At 53.1% G+C, this 18,658-nt stretch overlaps 2 protein-coding genes and 1 long non-coding RNA gene across 5 annotated transcripts in view; 1 reads left to right on the top strand and 2 right to left on the bottom strand.

The window, feature by feature from the left end:
• Positions 1 to 494: 494 nt before the first annotated feature.
• The window catches only part of LOC141374264 (uncharacterized), a 19,640-nt gene continuing 1,476 nt past the window's right edge, over positions 495 to 18,658 (top strand). Inside the window, exons 1-3 of the long non-coding RNA XR_012381005.1 lie at positions 495 to 568; positions 8,606 to 8,687; positions 9,935 to 10,013. This is a non-coding gene — a long non-coding RNA (uncharacterized lncRNA). The remainder of the gene's footprint in view (positions 569 to 8,605; positions 8,688 to 9,934; positions 10,014 to 18,658) is intronic.
• Positions 962 to 12,777, bottom strand: SYP (synaptophysin). The gene is made up of 7 exons (XM_025857873.2): positions 12,694 to 12,777; positions 11,449 to 11,514; positions 10,173 to 10,297; positions 7,263 to 7,458; positions 6,338 to 6,529; positions 4,861 to 5,191; positions 962 to 2,492 (listed from the first exon to the last, which is right to left on the bottom strand). The coding sequence occupies exons 1-6, from the start codon at positions 12,727 to 12,729 to the stop codon at positions 4,865 to 4,867; spliced, it is 942 nt and encodes a 313-aa protein (XP_025713658.1). The 5' UTR covers positions 12,730 to 12,777; the 3' UTR covers positions 962 to 2,492; positions 4,861 to 4,864.
• Positions 17,175 to 18,658, bottom strand: part of CACNA1F (calcium voltage-gated channel subunit alpha1 F) — a 24,863-nt gene continuing 23,379 nt past the window's right edge. For all 3 annotated transcript variants that reach the window (XM_025857561.2, XM_025857559.2, XM_025857560.2), the window contains exons 47-48: positions 17,700 to 17,897; positions 17,175 to 17,405 (exon numbers count right to left, since the gene is read on the bottom strand). In XM_025857561.2, the coding sequence (XP_025713346.1) occupies positions 17,175 to 17,405; positions 17,700 to 17,897 (429 nt within the window). The remainder of the gene's footprint in view (positions 17,406 to 17,699; positions 17,898 to 18,658) is intronic.

Here is an 18,658-nt window from a genome sequence, read left to right as displayed (position 1 = left end):
ACTAATGGGGGGAAGAAGTTAAAGTCACTGGCCAGGTTCCGAGGCCCCACTCCCCGCTCCCTCCCCTTCCTTACAGGCCCAGCTGTCTTGTCCCCCTAAGTCCTGAGAAATAGATCTTAAAGCCTTTCCTCCCTGGCTCCTATTTTTCTCTCTCCAGTTAGATATCCCTTTCCTGAGCTCAGCCCCATAGCTGGGAGTCTCTCCTTCGCATGTCAGGCTTCGCTGTGCCTCAGGGCTGGGAGGAGGGGGTCCCCGGCCCGCCGTCAGAAGTCGGGCGCCGGGCAGGGGATTCTAATTAGGCTAGGTGGCGGCGGCAGCAACCGGCCTTTCGGCGTGGGCACAGGGTACCTCCTCCGTACCCAGCTCCATTACGCACATCCCAGTCACTTCCCGCCCCTCCCTGCCCCAGGGAGGAGCCAGGGAGGGGTTAAAGGGAATGAATGAATGAGGTAACGAGTCACCCCCGTGCTCCGCCTCCTGGCCTTGCGGCCCAGCGGGTCTCCCAGTTCTCCAGTTGGGGCGCGGAAAGGAAATGGCGAGAAAGCTGGGTCTGAAGAATACGAGGCGGGTAGGTACGGGGAGGGCTCCCTGTGAAGTATAGGGGTCCTAGTCGGACCCCTTGGGGTTTGAGGACAGGGCTCCACAAGGGCCTGGGAAGGGGAGCGGCTAGTGGACCAGAATTAGAACGGAACCCTAGAAAGACCGGGCCTTCGCCAGCCAGTAGTGGGGCAGTGGGCAGGGCTACTCGGAACGGGACTTAGAATGATCGACAGGGGAGGCTGCACTGAGGCTGCAGCTTGGCATAACCCGGCTGGAGGCACCTAAAGTGATGGGGTGACTTGAACGGCAGGTCCATCCAGCAGGTCAGGGGCGGAGCTTCCTCTCGCCGCCTCTCCCCCACCTCTCCTTCTTCCTCCCCCCTCCAAAGAAAAAAGACACACTGAGAAATCAGGGCCGGGACTAGGTGGTTGAGGAGTTTATTTAGGGGAGGAGAATTAATCCTATTTGTTCTTCCTCGGGGAGGTCTTCAAACAATACCGAAGGGCTAGGAAAACCGGGGGGGGGGGGCGTCTGGAGGAGAGGGGGAGGGACCACAGCCAGACAAAATGGCATACACAATCACAGGCACTACCGACGTCACAGACACAGCGGAGGGTGCAGGAGGGGGGCTCCAGACCGGGCCTCCAACCACCCCGGGACGGGCGCGGGTGTGGAGGGAGGGAGGAGGCAAGGAAAGGGGGGAGAGGGGTGGGCCGGCCCCACAGACCCGTTGGCTCTGTCCTCTGACTACATAGCTGTCCCATCACACGGGGGTGGGCAAAGGTGTGGGGGCTGCTTCTCTCTGGATCCCACCCCTTACCCTCCAAGCCTTACCTCTCAGCTCCTCCCAGGCCACCTCAGCCCTCAGCTTTGACTAGGGATATTCCCCCCTCCACTGCCAAACCCGCCCACTTTAAAACATTTTTTTCACTGCTCCATTGGGGTGAGCTGCCCCTTCTGAAACCACCATGAACACCCACTCTACGCCCCGCCCTGTCTAGAACCCAGACCGCGACCTCATGTCAAACTTGGCCCATTCCTGAATCCCACTTCTTGCCTTGCACAAGATCTGCCCCCCTTAGAATCAAACTCAGTCTCCTGAATATTCCTAGCTACACCCCTTCCGTGCACTCTGGTCCCAATCCAAGACCCGCCCACTCTGGAGCCTCACCCCCTGCCTGGTTCAGGCCCCACCTCTCTAGAACCCAGTCCCCAGGTCCCAGGTCACACCCCTTCCATAAAACCCTGTCCTATTCCAAACCCTGCCCACTTCTGGGCCCAGACCCCTGCCTCACTCAAAGCTCCACCCATTCTAGGACCACGCCCTCAGCCTCCTTCCAAGCCCTGCTCCAGAATGCTCTAGGGCACCCCTCTTCCTTAGACTCTAGTTCCAGTATGTCTGGAACCCAAACCCCTTGTCTACTAGTCCTCTCCACCCCAGAGCTCCTCTACAAGTCCACCTTGGGTCAAGTCCCCCAGTTTGCCTTTCTCCCCTCTCAGGGTTGAATTTCCCCTAATGGCCCCTGTTCAGGCATTGCTGGAGGAGTCAAGGCCAGTTGGGAGAAGGGAAGGGAGAGAGGGGAGAGAGTCTGAAGTCACACCGACCCTCCCCACACAGCTGAGACCTGTCTTTTCCCTGTCCCCCTTTCAGAATGCCCCAACCTCAGGGCACAGGGCCAGGGAACAGAGAGGGGCCAAGGGATGCAAGGGAAGGGGTGGGGTTAGGAGAGGGGCCCACTCAAGGTCAGGCCCCTAATGCATGAGGGGTGTGGAGTGGGGGCAGGGCTCAGACAGATAAATAGATATTTATATATAATATATATATATATAAACAGCAAAGAGAGTTAGAGTCTCCTGGCTTGAGGGGCAGAGACCTGGGGTATAGGAGTGGAAAGGGGGGCAGGGCTTCTGAGCTCTTGCCCACCCATGGGGTCCTCCCGGGCCGCACTGACCTGTGGAGACAAAAGACACAGAAAAGAGAGGGGGTCCAGACATAGGTTGTGCCCTTAGGGAGGGGGGCTGGGCTGCTATGCCTCCACCTTGGCTTTACCCTCTGCCTGCCATGCCTTTTCTTCCTTCCTTCTTCATTCATAGTCCTCAGGTCAGCTTCATCCCAGCTGCCCCTACTGCGAAGACAGACCTTTCGCCCACTAGATTAAGTACCAAAGACATTATGGTCCCCCCTCCCCCAACCCCAAAATGTCCATTAACATGTACTGTTCTAGCCATTGGTGATACACTGTATTGGGCAAAACAAAGCTCCTTATCTTTGTGGTGCTTGCCTTGTGACAGAGAAGACAGACTTCAAACAATAACAAAAATATGTAAGTGAGTTATCTATCCTCACAATAGCCTTACAAGGTAGGACATCAGGTGATAGTACGTGCAATGTAAAAACAAAAGGTAGACCAGGGTGAGGGGGATTAGGAGTGCCAGTAGAGGAAGAAATGTAGCTGTGGTAAGTAGGGTAGTCAGAGAAGACCTCATTTAAGAAGCGATATTGGAATAGAGTTAAGGAGGTGAGGGAATGAGCCATGCAGATAACTGGGATGAAGAACATTCCAGGCAGGGGGAACAGCCAGTGCAAAGGCCCTGGGGTAGAGCCATGTCTAGTGTGTTTGAGGACCAGGAAGAAGGTCAGTGGGGCTCCAGTGGAGTGAGCAAGGGACAGTGGTAGGAGGTGATGTCAGAGAGGTCGGTAATGCGGTCATAAAGGGCAGTGTGGACTAGGTTGTGAGGACATCAGCTTTGACTCTGGATGAGGTGTAAGTCACGGGAAAATTTTGAGCAGAGAAGCATAAAATGAGAGTAAAGTGTCTCATGTCGTTTCTATTATTTCCTCAATAAATGTTTCTTAACATTAGTAGGGCTCTAAGTGATGTGTGTACAGCATGAGTAAGTCATGGTCACGTCCTGTGGTTTAGTGGAAGAGATAGTCAATAAACATATAAACTAATAATTACAGACTGTGGTAAGAAAAACACGGGGTACGATAAGAGAGATAAGAAAGGGGACTTTGGGGCGTCTGCCTTCGGCTCAGGTCATGGTCCCAGGGTCCTGGGATCGAGCCCGGTATCGGGCTCCCTGCTCGGCGGGAGGCCTGCTTCTCCCTCTCCCACTCCCCCTGCTTGTGTTCCCTCTCTCGCTGTGTCTCTCTCTGTCAATAAATAAATAAAAATCTTCTTAAAAAAAAAAAAAAGAGGGACTTTAAGAAGCTGGCCAGGTAAGGTTATCAGTGTGTGTGGGTGGAAAACTCCAGGGGAAAAAGCAAGTACCAAGGCCCTGAATTTGGCTTGTGCCTGGAACGCAGTTGGGGGTGGGGAGTGGGAGGAGGTGGGAGGTCAGAGAAGGGACAGGTGACGCTTGGCGTCATGCCTGGTGAGGGCTTTGGCTTTTAAGGTGAGTGAGATGGGTGCCCAGGCAGGGCTCTGAGCACAGGAGGGCCGTGTCCAGATTTAGGATTTAACAGGATCCTTCCCAATGCTGTGAGTAGAACAGAATGGGGATGCGGCTAGAAAGCTGTGAAGATGTCCAGGGGAGAGGACAGTGAGACGTGGAAGATTATGGATATATTTTGAAGTAAGAGTCAACAGGAGTTTTTGATTAATTAGACTTGAGATACCTAACAAACTCCTCCCTGCCCTTTCCACCCTGGCCAAGTGCCAGAAGCTACCTCCACCCACGTGTTGCCGTCCCCCTGCCTCTTCCCATGTCCCTCCCTCATAGGTGAGGAAATCACACTTCTCTTTTGAGGCCCAGCAAGAAGGCCTGCCAAGCTTTCCATTGCTTCCGCCCGCCCCCTTCCTTCCGTGAAATTCCACACCACCTCCCTCACCACAGGGGTTGGGGAGAGACGGCAGATCGATCACCTCCTCCGGGATTGGTGAGCTTGTCTGACCTTCATGACCCAAGCCCCTTTACCCTCACCATCTATTGGCCTTATTAGAACATACTGGTTTACCAATCACTTCTAAGGCCCACCTCCTCTTCCCTCCGTGGATTCCTGCACTACGCAAGTCCCCCTGCCATTCCCTTCTTTCATTGGTTGCTCTGCCCGCTTTTCTCTCCCCCCTCCCTTCCCTCAGGGAGGCACTACTACTTCTCTCCCATTGGCTTTTCATTCTGCCCATCTTCAAGCACCACTCTCTTGCTCTCCATTTGTTGGCTAGTTTTTCGTCCTTCGCATGTAGCTCCGCCTCCCTATTGGCTCCTTCGGACCCCCGTCCTACGTACCATTTACTCTCGACTCTTATTGGCTCAATGACCCGCCCGTCTCCCTTCCGGTACCCTCCTTGGCCGCGCCGCCCGCCCGTCACTCACCAGACTACATCTGATTGGAGAAGGAGGTGGGCGCACCCTGAGGGCCATAGCCTTGCTGCCCGTAGTCTCCCTGAGGGCCGTAGCCGCCGCCACCGCCGCCGGCGGGCTGCCCGTAGTCGGGCTGGTAGCCGCCCTGGGGCCCGTAGGAGTCCTGGGGCCCGTACCCGCCGGGGCCCTGCCCGTAGCCCGCCTCGCCATAGGCGTCCCCGGGCGCTGGTTGCTTCTCGGGGGCGCCGGGAGGTGCGCGCATGAATGGGGCAGCCCAGCCTGTCTCCTTGAACACGAACCACAGGTTGCCGACCCAGAGCACCAGGTTCAGGAAGCCGAACACCTGCGGGGAGACAAAGCCTGGCTGTCGTCCTGCGCCCATTGAGTTGGCCCCGGGGGACGTCGAGGCCGCCTGCGTCGAGCATAGATCCGTGGCCTCCCGAAGGGTGGTGGTAATAAAACCCGGACCCTCTAGAGTCCTGGCGCATGAACGCAAATGTGCAGAAAATTCACCTGGGGTAGGGGGCATGGGCCGTGTTAGAATTCAGACTCTCGAGGATGTTGACATCTATCACTATGACATACACACATTCATACATGTATAAAATATAATATAAATTTGTAATAGAGTAAAGTGTGAAGCATAAATTTTCATTATGTATGTAGATATACCACTAACAGATGCATATATACACATGTATGTACGCATATACAAAGTATATAAATATATGCTTTTATATTGAAACAAATATGGAGCTTAAATATATACAATATAATTCAATTTTGGGACAGGAAGTAATATCTCCTCTTTACAGTCGAGGAAACTGAGGCCCAGAGAGGCTAATGTGCTCCATGTCTCACACCCAGCAGGTGACAGAAAAAAAGTTGGTATCATCTTAGTATCTGTAACACTTGTATACAACTTACCACATGCCAGGCCCTTTTCTAAGCACTTTGTATGTTACCAGTTCACTGAATACTCAACTTTGGAGCAGGACCTCTTATCAGTTTTCAATTTACATGCTCAGACTGAGGCAGAGAGGTTGAGTAACTAGTTTGAGGTCCCAGAGTTCCAGGTGGCGGAGCTGGGACTGAAGCTCAGACAGTCTGACTCTGGCCAGTAGGGGGAGTCCAAGTGGGAAACATTTCAAGTTATTCTTCATTTTGCATACCGTGTAAGGACACGGAGGTCCCAAGACGGTACTGAGTTGCCAGAGGTTCTCCACGACTAGGCTGGGCCTGGGATCCAGATCTCCCAAACCTAATGGGACAGACAGTCTCATATTCCCCTCCCGGGGACTATTTGTTTTAATTGCTATCTTATCCTTCAAGGCCCTGTTGTTGGCATGCCTCCTCCAGGGAGCCCTCTTGGATCTCCTTTGAATTCTCCCCTCATTCTCTTCTCTCCGCCACTCCCCAGGCCAGACTGTGAGTTTCCCAGCCTCCCTCCCCACTGGCCCAGCGGCCCAGCCACCGTCCCAGGGCTTACCACTGAAGTGTTGAGGCCAGAGGTCACAGGGTCCCTCAGCTCCTTGCATGTATTCCCCGTCTGGTGGCAGACAGACATCCCTTTGATAATGTTCTCTGGGTCAGTGGCCATCTTCACGTCTGACAGCCCCTTGGCCCACGCTGATGAGCTAACCAGCCACATGAAGGCGAACACTGCCGTGGCCAGGAAGTCCTAGGGCAGGCAGGGGAGAGGCAGGTGGCCCTGTGAGCAGGCTGCTGCATGTCATGCTGCAGGGCCTCCTCAGATCACAGGCTTTCTTGGGAGAGGGAGGCCCTGCAGAAAAGCCCTGTCTCTCCCCTGCCTTTTCAGCTCCGAAGCCCCCAATACTCACTTGAAGGTGAGCATTCCTAGCTTGGGCGTGTGTGTGAGTGTGTGTGAGTGTGCGTGCGTGCGTGTGTCTGTGACACAGAGGATGTGGGAGTGTAATTGTGTGTGGGGGGGATTTTGTGGGATGGTTTCCGAATCGGTGAAAATAGCGTCTTTCTACTTTCATCTGAATGTAGGAATTTATGTCATTTTGTGTCTGGGATGAGGGTGTTTGAGTACAGCTGTGTAGGAATCAATGTGTCTGGGTGGCATGATGACAAGCATGACTGTCACAGTGAACCTCTGTGCACCTTCCTTTGATCTAGACTGTGTGGTGGTGTGCGAGGTGGCAGGTTTCCAGAGGTAGGCCTGTCTGGGATTCTGTGTGGGCTCTGAGTGTGTCCCTGTCATTCTATGATTCGGTTTCTTTGATGCTCACAGCAGCGGCAGCAGTAACATCTGTGGCTGTTACGGTGACCTGCCGGCATGTGGGGCTGTCTAGGGTTTGGGAGTGGCCTATGAACATGGCCGTGTCCCTGAGGCTCCATGTCCCCCCCCCCCCCGGGGCTCTGCACTTGAGTGGCTGTGGGGGGCTCACCATCATGGGTCCTTTGTTGTTCTCTCGGTACTTATTCTGCAGGAAGATGTAGGTGGCCAGAGCCCCCATGGAGTACAGAAAGGCAAACACAGCTATGGTGACAAAAAATTCGGCCGATGAGGAGTAGTCCCCCACCAGGAAGATTTTCTCAGTGTCCCCTCGGCAGGTGGGTGCATCAAAGTACACTTGGTGCAGCCTGTGGAGAGACATGGCAGGTGTGGGCCAGACCCTAAGAACACCCACCATCCCCCCTGCCCAGTCATGGGTTCCCCAGATTCTGACAAGGTCCCGGGAAGAAAGAGGAGGAAATAACCATTCACAGAGCACCTGCTGTACACCAGTCACATTTTCCTGATCGTTCACAGCATCCTGGTGAAGTAGGTCTCATTCAACCCTTACTCCAACCCAGGCACTTTGACCTCGTGGTTATTTGTAGAACATACCAGGCACCCTCCCACCCCAGGATCTTTGCACTGGGATGCCCTTCTCCTAGATATTACTCCCTTCATGTCCTTCAAGTTTTGCTCAACTGTCACCTCAGTGAGGCCTTTCCTGATCTCAGTATTCAAATTACATGGAATCATTCCCTCCCAGTGCTCCTTAGCCTCCTTCCTAGCTCCGTTTTTCTCTGCAGCAGTGGTACCCCACGCATCTGACATATCATGTGTTTTACTTTTTTCCTGGATTTTTCCTGTAATTAAAAGAGGGCTGGGCTTTTTCATTTGTTGCGTTCACCGCTATATCCCTAAGACCTGGAACAGTGCTGCCACATAGTAGGTGCTCAGTAGATGTTCATCAAATGAAATGTACAGAGGCTCAGAGAAGTGCATTAACTTGCCTAAAGTCACACAGCTGGGGAGAGAATGGCACAGTTGGGCTCTGAACACTGTGTTGACTCTTCTCCCTACCCCACTTCAGGTCCCCAAGAGAAAAGAAACATGCATAGCAGGGGAGAGCACAGAGACTACAAAACAGAAGACAGACAGACAGACAGGAGGGTACGAGGGATCCTGGAGCACACAGAATGGATGTATGTGAGGTGGGGTGGCGCAGGTTGGGAAGGTGTCCTGGGACTAAAGCCTTTCCTGCGGTGTAATGGAGGTCATAGGGAGAAAATCCGTGTAGGGAGAAGGTCTGGGGTGGGGTCCCTAGACCTCTGGCCTCAGGCTGGGGGGCAGGATCCTGAGACTGAGCAAATGGTGCTAGTCCCCTTGTGTGGCAAAGGTCCTGAGGGAAGGGGCTTACACTTATTGATCACCTACAAGGCACTTTAGATAATTGCCTCATTTAGTGACCCTCCCCCCCCATCCTCTAAAGCAGGCGTTAGTATATCCATTTTACAGATGAACAGAGGCTCAGCAGGGTTGTGTTAAGTTGCCCAAGGTTGTACAGCTGCTAAATGACGGAGTGAAGAGTTGAATCTGGGTAAGTTTCTTGGTTCCTAGTAGGCTGGGTTGGGAAAGGGGGTGTCTGATGGGAAATGGGGGGCCCTTGGCAGGTTATCAGGGCAGTGGGGGTCGGTCAGGGGGACCAGGGCAAAGACTTTTTTCCCCAGGAGACTTGTGGGTAAAAGGCAGATCTTCACGACTGGAGGTCCTAGGTGTGGGAGCTCCTGGGGAGTCCACAGGTTCTTGTGGCCTTCTGGATTCCCAAAGGACTCCCAGCAGTATCCCATGCTGCCAGCTCCCCTCCTCCCCGAAACTCTGTTCCCGGACTTCTGTGAACCAGTGGATCCCTGCTCCCCACTGCCCCTCAGGCCACACCTCCCTGGTGCCGCTTTTTCTTTCAACCATTGCTCAGGGTCTGTCCTGGATTTTCCTCTCTCCACTCTTCCCTCTCCCCCCCTGGGTGGTCCCGTGAGCCTACGTTTATCCTTAGTGCTCAGAAGTGCCCAATTTCCAACTCAATCCCTGACCTCTTTCCTGAGTCCCTTAAACTTATTTATTTTCTTTATTGTGACAAGCCTTCGTGGAGCGCTTATTGTGTGCCCTGTGCTGTGCTAAGCACTTTACAAGTATTAACTCAGTTGCTATGCTTCATAACCTTGTAAGGGGTATAATTATCCCCTTTTACCGACGAGGAAATTGAGACCTGGAGCAGTTACGTGATTTGTCCAAGGAGTGGAGGAACCTCAGAAGCCTCTACTGAAATTGTGTCTGTGGGTCTCTGTCTTCCCACTCCCCAGGAGGGAAGCATCATTGTGAGGGCAGTGACCTTGCCTGTTTGTGCTCATCCTCATGTTCCTAGCACCTGGCACACAGTATGAGCCCAGTAAATATCAGAATTGCTTAGCTGGGTTTAATCATTCCCTATAGCTAATCAGACCCCTTCATTATTCTCTGGGATAAAACCCTGCACGAGGACCCCCTCTTTGAATTTCTCCCAGTCTGCAATCATCCTTTTTATTAATTTATTTGTTAAAATGTTGGCTCCATGACGCTAGGGAGCTTGGTCTGTTTTTTTTTCCCCCCTGTTATGTCCCCAGCACTTTGAGCAGAAACTGGCATACAGTAGGTTCTCCAAAAAAAATGTATATGGAATGAATGAATGGGAATTAAATAATATTGGCTGACATTAATTGAGCAACTAGTGCTCTGAGGCTATTTATCCGTATACACTTCTACTTTTGAATCTTGTTTATTGCTGGTCTCCTGCCCCTCCCCATTCACTAGAACACAGCCAGAGGGCAACAGCCTATGCCTGTCTTGCTCACCAGATGTCCTAGATGTCCAGAGCAGTGCCAGGCACAAGGTAGGTGTTCGGTGCATGCGCAGTGACCTGAGCCAGTGTGGTCTCCTGAGGTGGGGGCTGAACAGGAGCCACCAGGCAGGCAGTGTTGGCCAGTCTTACCCCACCACTACCCTCTCTCTGGGGATCCCCCCTGGGTGGGCTGGGGTGGGGGGGGCGCACCTGAAGGGGTACTCGAATTCAACCTCGATGCTGAGGTCGCTCTCTGACTTGTTGGCACACTCCACACTCAGCCGGAGCTCCCCGGAGTAGCTGCCGCACGTGGCAAAGGCGAAGATGGCAAAGACCTTGGGCAGAGGGGACAGGGGCGGTCACCGTGAGCCTGTGCACATGTGGGCTGGGCTGCCCTCCCCTGTACAGACCGGGGCCCAGCACAAGCAGCAGCAGATGGACCAGCTCCCACCCCCACCCCCTAATCAGGGCTCCTCGGCTCCAAGGACAAGCTGATTACAGGGGTGTGGCTGTCTCTTCCAGTCTTTCTCTCAATGTCTCTCTCAGTCTCTACCTCTCAGTGCTCTGACCCCCCCTGCTTCTCTCTTCTGTCTCAGTCTCTTTATTTCTCTGTCTCTGTGTATTTCTGCCTGTCTTATGTTGTTCTCTGTGTCTCTATTTCTCTTGGTATCTGTTTCTCTGTCTTTCTCAGATGTCTCTTTGTCTCTGTATCTCTGTTTCGCTCTCTGCCTCTGACTCTCTAGTATCGATGTAGGTCTCTGTCTGTCTCTTTTTTCTCTGGCTTCATCTGTGTAAATGTATGTCTCTCCCTCTGTGTGTTTCCGTCCTTGGTCTGTTTGTCTCTGTCTCTGACTTGGTCTCTGTATCATGCTCTCTCTGTCTCCCTTGTGCATCTCTCTTTCTCTGTGTATCAGTTTCTCCTTTCCTCTCTCCTCTGAGTATCTCTCTTTCTCTGTTTCTGTCTCTCCCCCATCCCATTTTTTCCCCTGCCACTCTTCCTGTGTCTATTTCTCTTTGCATCTCTGTTCTCTGTGCATCTCTGTCTCCCTTTTTCTTTGTCTCTTTCTGCTTGTCTCCACTCTCTTTCATCTCTCTGTCTTTTCTTCTCGGTATTTCCATCTCTGTCTCCATCATTCCCTGTCTCTCATTCTCTCAGTCTCTTTCACTGTTTCTGGATTTCTCTGGCTTTGCATCTTTTCCGCAGCAACCAGCTTCAGGCTCCACCTCCCCTGCCCCTCTCTCACCTCAAGGGAGGAGATAGGACGTCACATTCTTCCACCTCACAACGGGGGTACCCTTGATCTTACATGACGTCACATCACAGCCCATCTATTCTCTGGCCCCAGCCCCTTGGGACCTCACCCTGGAGCCCAATTCTTCCATCCCCTTCCACCCCCACCCACCCACCCATTCATTCCTTGCTCCCCACCCCTACTCTTCCAGACCCCACCACCTCCTCTCTCCCCATGGCCCAGACCACACTCACCCATTGCAGCACCTTCACGAAGCCAAGGGGCTCCTTGACCACCCGGAACTGACCCCCGGCCACCAGCTGAGGAGAGAAATGGTGGGGAGGGGGTGGGATTGTTGGGGATGGAAAGGGAGGTGAGGGGCAAGGCCACCAGGCGATGACCCCTGGGACTAGGGCATGTGACCTCCGGGAGTGAGTGATGTTGGGAGAGAAGGGGTGGGAAGGAGAAAGTGACACTTCAGGGAAGGTGTGAGCACAGAGTCTCTGAGAGAAGACCCTCGGGGTTCAGGACTGAAGGGGAGGTCTGGGGAGATGGTGAGGTTGACGGCAGAGGGTTGTTGGGGTGAGGAAGATGGGGATGGGGTTGGGACTAATTAGGGAAGGGGAGAAGGTCTGAAACAGTAAAGGTGAGTCAGGTGGTGAAGGGGATCAGGTGGAGAGAGTGAGGAAGGAGTAGGGGTTCATTAGGGTGGGGGAGGGGGTCTTGGGTGGTGAAGGTGAGTCATAACAGGGAGGGAGTCAGGTTGGCTAGGGTGGGGGAGGGGTCTGCAGCGGTAAAGGTGAGTCTGATGGTGGTGGTGGTGGGGTTCTGAAGTGATGAGGATGGGGAGGGGTTGGTACTGGTTAGAGAGAGGGTGAGGTTCTGAGGTGGTGCAGAAGAGCGAGATGGCAGAGAGGGTATGGGCTGATTGAGGTGGAGGAGGGCTGGGACATGGCTTCACTGGATATGCCTTGGGGGAGGGGGAGACTAGGGGTTTTGGAGAGGCGAAGTCGGATCGTCTCCCTTGGTCTGCTCTGGGGGAAGGGGTGGTCATCTACTGGGGTACCTTCCCTGGGAGGGGCAGGTGTCAGCCCTCCCCCCGTCCCCCTCCCCCACGCCTTCTGTCGCTCTATTTCCTAGCTCATCTACGAGCAACCCCCATCTTCCTTCAACTCTTCCTCCTCTCCCCCTCCCCGTTGCCCCTACTCTAGCCCCAGGACCCCTCTTCCTCTCCTCATGATCGCCGGTAAGGAACCGGGCTTCTGGCGGACCCCGCTGCGGCAGTGAGGACGGCCCTCGCTGCGGCAAAGGGCGCGCTCCTTCTTTTCTCCACCTCCCCCTTCCTCCCTCGCCTGCCGCAGACCCCAGCCCCAGTGCCGGGGACCGAGTGTCCGCTGCCAGGACCCTGGCCACCACCTCTCAGAGTCGCCTGATCCGCGGCGATCCGGGCGGGGAGGCCGGGCAGCGGCGGGCTCTGTCCTCGGTGCTGGAACGCGTACCTGATTCACCACGTCCATGTCTGCCAGCAGCAGCATCAGCAATGCGGGGGGCGGGAGGCGCCTGCTAACAAGGGCGGGCGCGGGGCGCGGCGGGGGCGGCGCGCGATCGTCGGAACAGCCCAGGCGGCCGCGGCTCCGCCCCTCGCGCCCCCGCCCCACTCGCGGCGCGCGCCTGCACACCGCGGGCCGACCCGAAATCTCGCCGGCCGCCATTCCAGCCCTAAAGCTGGAGCCGCGAGAGCGCTCTGGGAAGATCGGTGTCTCGGAAAACACATCTAGAGGTCTGGGGAGAGGAGGACCGTTCGGTCCCACCGTACGACGTTTTTGTCAGGCCCTTTACGGAGTTTGTTGACTGTGTTCCTTACAACAGCCCTATGTGGTAGGGACTATTAGCCCCGTTTTTACAGATGAGGAAAATGAGTGCCCGGAGAGGTGAAGCTGCTTGCACAAGGTCGCCCCGCTAGTAATTGGCAGTGCCCAAAGTCTCAGCGATTTAAACGTAGTTCAAGGTCTTAAAAACCCCTCCCTCCCCCTGCAACCATCTCCCCTATTTCTCTCTTTCCTTTCAAATTTTTGCCTGCGCCAACTCTACCCTTTACGTCCTGTTTATTCCTCAGCCTTCTTTTAATTGGACTATCCCTCCTGCATGCCACTGAAACTAGGCCCACAAGGTCAATGGCGAGTGCCCTGTTGCAAAATCCAGTGGATAAATACAACTGGAGTTTAAGACGATCAGCCTCATTTATGCTAAAAGAAATGCCTATAAAAACTACTAAGATACTGTTTTTCGTCTTTGAGGGTGGGGAATATAAAAAAGTTTGCTTAAGCTCAGTATTGGCAGGTTGGCCAGAAACAGGCATTCCCATAAATTACCAGTGGAAGTTAGATTGGAATAACCTATGTAGAGGGCAATTTGGCAAAATCCAGCAAACTAACAAATCCATATACTGTGCAGCTCAGCATTTATACTTCTAGGAACTTATCTGACAGATTCATACATGTGCTAAAAGATGTATGTATAAGATGATTCACTGCAGTGCTGTTTATAATATGAAAGAGTGGACACTCCCTAAGTGCTCATTACTAGTGGCCCGTTTAAGTAAAATCCGATAGAGCCACAAAATGGAGTACTATGCAGCTGTCATTCATACTAATATGGAGGGGCACCTGGGTGGCTCAGTCGTTAAGCATCTGCCTTTGGCTCAGGTCATGATCTCAGGGTCCTGGGATCGAGCCCCGCATTGGGATCCCTGCTCAGAGAGCTTGCTTCTCCCTCTCCCTCTGCCTACCGCTAGCCCTGCTTGTGCATGCGTGCGCACGTGCGCGCTCTCTCTCTCAAATAAATAAATAAATAAAATCTTTAAAAAAAATACTAATATGGAGCCTTGGAATGATCACCAAGATAGTTAAGTAAGACATGCAAGATGCCAAACTGTGTGGGAATTGTGTGGAAAGAAAAGGATTATATCCTCGTTATACAGAGAATGGCTAACATTTTAAATTGTCGCTGTTCCATGTCAAGCACTGTTGGGAGAGCTTCAGTGTATCACTCATTTAAATCCTCACAGCAACCCTATAAAGCAGGTACTACTACCATCCTCATTCTACATCTTTTTTTTTTTTTAAAGATTTTCTTTATTTGACAGAGAGAGCAAGCACAAGCAGGGGGAACGGCAGGCAGAGGGAGAGGGAGAAGCAGGCTCCCCACAGAGCAGGGAGCCCAATGTGGAGCTCGATCCCAGAACCCTGGGATCATGACCTGAACCGAAGTCAGTTGCTCAACCAACTGAGTCACCCAGGCATCCGGCATCTGTTATTCTTTTTTTTTTTTAATTTTAAGATTTTATTTATTTATTTGACACAGAGAGAGAGAGAGAGAGCACAAGCAGGAGGAGCAGCAGGCAGAGGGAGAGGGAGAAGCAGGCTTCCCGCTGAGCAGGGAACCCGATGCGGAGCTCGATCCCAGGACCCTGGGATCAATGACCCGAGCCAAGGCAGACGCTTAACAACTGAGCCACCCAGGCGCCCCAGCACCTGTTATTCTTTTTTTTTTATAGTTTTTAAAAATTTTATTTATTTATTTGAGAGAGCGAGAATGAGAGAGAGAGAGCACATGAGAGGAGGGAGGAGCAGGCTCCCTGCTGAGCAGGGAGCCCGATGCGGAACTCGATCCCAGGACTCCAGGATCATGACCTGAGCCGAAGGCAGTCACTTACCGACTGAGCCACCCTGGCACCCCAGCACCTGGTATTCTTAACCACTGTGCTAACTTATCAGTATGGCATCCTATACATGTATAAAATATATCTGATAACACTGGTTGCCTCTAAAAGGAAGGGAGAATTTCTGCTTTATACCCCTCTTTGCCTTTTGAATTTTTTAAAAAAGATTTTCTTTATGTATTTGTCAGAGAGAGAGAGAGAGACAGACAGAGCACAAGCAGGGGGAGCAGCAGACAGAGGGAGAAGCAGGCTCCCCACTGAGCAAGGAGCCCAGGACCCTGGGATCATGACCCGAGCCGAAAGCAGACGCCCAAGTGACTGAGCCACCCAGGCTTCCCCTTTTGAATTTTCTTAAAAGTATATTTGTTTATTTAATCTCTACACCCCACATGGGGCTCAAACTCATGACCCTGAGATCAAGAGTCACATGCTTATCTGACTGAGGCAGCCGGGTGCCACATGTACCTTTTGAATTTTGAACCATCTGGATGTATACCTATTTTTTAAACATCCCCATATACACACACACTCGAATTCGCACAAATATGTAATGGATACCTCCCAGTTAGTGCCTTTTTGGCAAAAGAGCTTGGGTTTCAACCTTCAGTTGCTTGATTTTGAATCCCACCTTTCATATTTATTCCTGTATGACTTTGGACATGTAAAATAGTTTAACATGGTACCTGTAAGGTTGCTGCACGGATTAAACAAGATAATCACTATTATGCACTTAGCACAGGGCCAAATAAATGGTTCATTCTACTTCCTACACATCTCTGGAATCCACTAATTTCTCACCATCTCCTCTGCCACCTCCCCTGGCTAAGGCAACCATGGTTCCTGCCAATTTTAGCATCTCCAGTCTCTTCCCCCTCCCTTCTGTTTTCAGCACAGCCGTCAGAGCATCTATTTAAAATGCAGTTAACTATGTCACCACCCTGCTCAAACCTCTCCCATGGCTCCCCACTGCTTTTAGGAAAACTCGCAGGGTTTAGAGACTTGGCATTGAAGGGTGTGTGTCATCTGGCCCCAGGTGGCCTCTCCCACCTCATGTCTCAACAGTCTCCCTTCACTCTCTGTGTTCTGCCCATGACTTGCTGTGCCCACAATGCACCAGCCTAGCCACTACAAGCCTTTGTTTTCAAGGCCCAGTGCAATCCTATATTCTGAGTCCCAGTCTCCAATTCCGGCTTCTCAGTCCCGGCTGGATTGACACGAATTATAAAAAATGAGAAATTCTTGCTCTGGGAGCTGGGATGAAACCCTAGGTCAGAACCTCCCCAGCGGTGGCCCCATCTGGGACCTTTCCCAGCACCACTGCCAATCCCTTTGGAGTGGGGCTGACTGCCACCTTGGACAAGTCCTGTGGCATGTCTGAGCCCGCTCAGTTTGGTCTGAGGGAAACCCGGAACAGTGCCTGGCACAAAGCAAATGCCCAGTAAACCTTCACTTAGTTAATGAGATCCCAAAGGCTGGGCGATGACTACAGGCAGGGCGAGAAGCAGAAAGGAGCTGTGGGTTCTGTGCGGGAGGAGAGTGGGGTACTCTTAGGTGGTCTCAGGAAAACCAGGTGGGCCCTGAGTGGGTTCCCGCAGGCTGAGGGCCTCGCCCTTTGCTGTCACCCATGTCTTCCGTCAATGGACTTAGATTTTCTTTTTCTTAGGCAGAAGGTAGGAAGCGGGAGACAGGGTAATCCCAATTTAGCTTCCCGGAAATTCCTGATGCTGTCAGAGGACCCCTCTGCCGGACATATCACATACCAGGCTCGATCCAACCTCCAGGCCTTTCTGTTGGCAGGACTCTACTCCGAGTGTTCTTATTCTTTCCATCCCTCTGTCCGTCCTCAGGCTGACCTGACTGACCCCTTGTGGAATCTCTGACTTCACCCCCACTCCTCACCCAAGCCCCCCCCCCCCCCTCATCCTCTCTCCTCTGCCTCCCTCCATCTCTGTCCGGTCCCCTCCCCCTCCCCCACCACCTCCACTCTGTCTCCAGCTTTTTTTGGCTGCTGTCTCTTCCTCCTCCTCCTCCCTCCTTCCCTGACGCTGAATAATCAGGCCTGGCTGTCCTGGTTTCTGGAAATATTCGTGTGTGGGCAGTGGCTCAGGGCTGAAGCAGGGGATGGATGCCTGGGGGGCGCTGGGCAGCCCCAGGCCCCCAGGACAAAGACACCGAAATCCAGGGCTGTGGTCCGTGCCTGTCTCCCTCTGGGGAAGGGAGGGCATGAGGTTTATTGAGCAGTGGAGGAAGGGTGGGAATTCAGAGGGCATGGACACAGGCCATTTCGTCTCCCAGGTCCTCCTCATCGAAGCGAGAGAGGATCGATTCCTCATCACTATACAGGGAGCTGGTCCCCTGAGCCAGCAGGTCACTGGCGGCACTGTCCATCTCGTCCAGTGTCAGGCGACACGCATCCGCAATCTCCTGCTTGGCCAGGGCCACAAAGCGTGGGTCTCGGGCGAAGAGGCCCAGGCCCTCGGAGATGAGCACCTGGGGGTACAGATGGCATCGGAGTTGGAGAGGGCACAGCATGGAATCAAAGCAGTGTGCACAGAGGGCTCAGTGTACATAGATGATACATCATCCGTGAAGGCGTGCAGGGAAGTCACTGGGGACTCTGGTGCACACGCATCATGCTGAGCAGAAGTCGCAGAGCAAAGGGACAGACAATCACACGCACAATGCAGAGACCGGAGGGTTGGGGGGTGCTTTTCCCTCCTCCCCAAGCTCCCACTTCCTCCCCTTCTCCCCCATCCCTCTTGCCCACGTCCCTTCTAGACTCACAGCCTCCACCAGGCTGTCAGCACTGCCCCTCTTGCTATGGCTGGAGTCCGGGTGGGTTCCAGGCACGTGCAGACAGGTGAAGGTGCGCAGCCGGCCACTGGATTTGCCGAGGTATCCCTCCCTCGCTGCACCCTCCTCCACCAATAACAGCGGGGCATAGAGGAGCCGACCCCTTTGAGGAGGGGTTGCCCAGGAACCCTGGACCAGAATAAACATCAGGGGGATCAGGACTGATGGGGGGCATATGAGGATCTAGGACTCATCCCTGTGCCTACCTCTTTTTTTTTTTTTAAAGATTTTATTTATTTATTTGAGAGAGAGAGAATGAGAGACAGAGAGCACGAGAGGGAAGAGGGTCCGAGGGAGAAGCAGACCCCCTGCCGAGCAGGGAGCCCGATACGGGGCTCGATCCCGGGACTCCGGGATCATGACCTGAGCCAAAGGCAGTCGCTTAACCGACTGAGCCACCCAGGCGCCCCCTGTGCCTACCTCTTACCACCGCCTACCCTCCAAACACAACTGGAATCAAACTGAATGCGTATAAATCAGACTTGAGTTTATTCAAGAGCATAGAAGACCTAGCTTTAAATCTGAGCTCTGCCCCTTACTGGCTGTGTGATCTTGGGTAAGCCTCTCTGGGCCTCAGTTTCCGCATCTGTAAATTAGGACTAACAACAGTACCTATCTCACAGGTACAGTGAGGCTTTTGTGAATTCATTTTTTTCTTTCTTTCTTTCTTTTCTTTCTTTCTTTCTTTCTTCCTTCCTTCCTTCCTTCCTTCCTTCCTTCCTTCCTTCCTTCCTTCCTTCCTTCCTTCCTTCCTTCCTTCCTTCCTTCCTTCCTTTCTTTCTTTCTTTCTTTCTTTCTTTCTTTCTTTCTTTCTTTCTTTTTTTGGTGGGCAGCAAAGCAAAGTTTATTGAACTCCCAAAGAGGGAGGGGACCCGAGAGGGTTGCCCCCC

Source organism: Callorhinus ursinus, unplaced genomic scaffold (genome assembly GCF_003265705.2).
Source record: "Callorhinus ursinus isolate GAN/ISIS: 27379988/994484 unplaced genomic scaffold, GSC_fseal_2.0 scaffold16, whole genome shotgun sequence".
NCBI classification, from domain to species: Eukaryota; Metazoa; Chordata; class Mammalia; order Carnivora; family Otariidae; genus Callorhinus; species Callorhinus ursinus.
This window is presented reverse-complemented; position numbering and strand designations above follow the sequence as displayed.

What these genes read in the sequence shown, in the direction of transcription:
- SYP (XM_025857873.2), bottom strand. Translation starts at nt 12,729, where the DNA reads ATGCTGCTGCTGGCAGACATGGACGTGGTGAATCAG. An exon ending in TCGTGAAGGTGCTGCAATGG is followed by an intron (nt 10,298 to 11,448) that starts GTGAGTGTGGTC and finishes CCTCTGCCCAAG; the next exon opens with GTCTTTGCCATCTTCGCCTT. An exon ending in ACAACAAAGGACCCATGATG is followed by an intron (nt 6,530 to 7,262) that starts GTGAGCCCCCCA and finishes TGCCTGCCCTAG; the next exon opens with GACTTCCTGGCCACGGCAGT.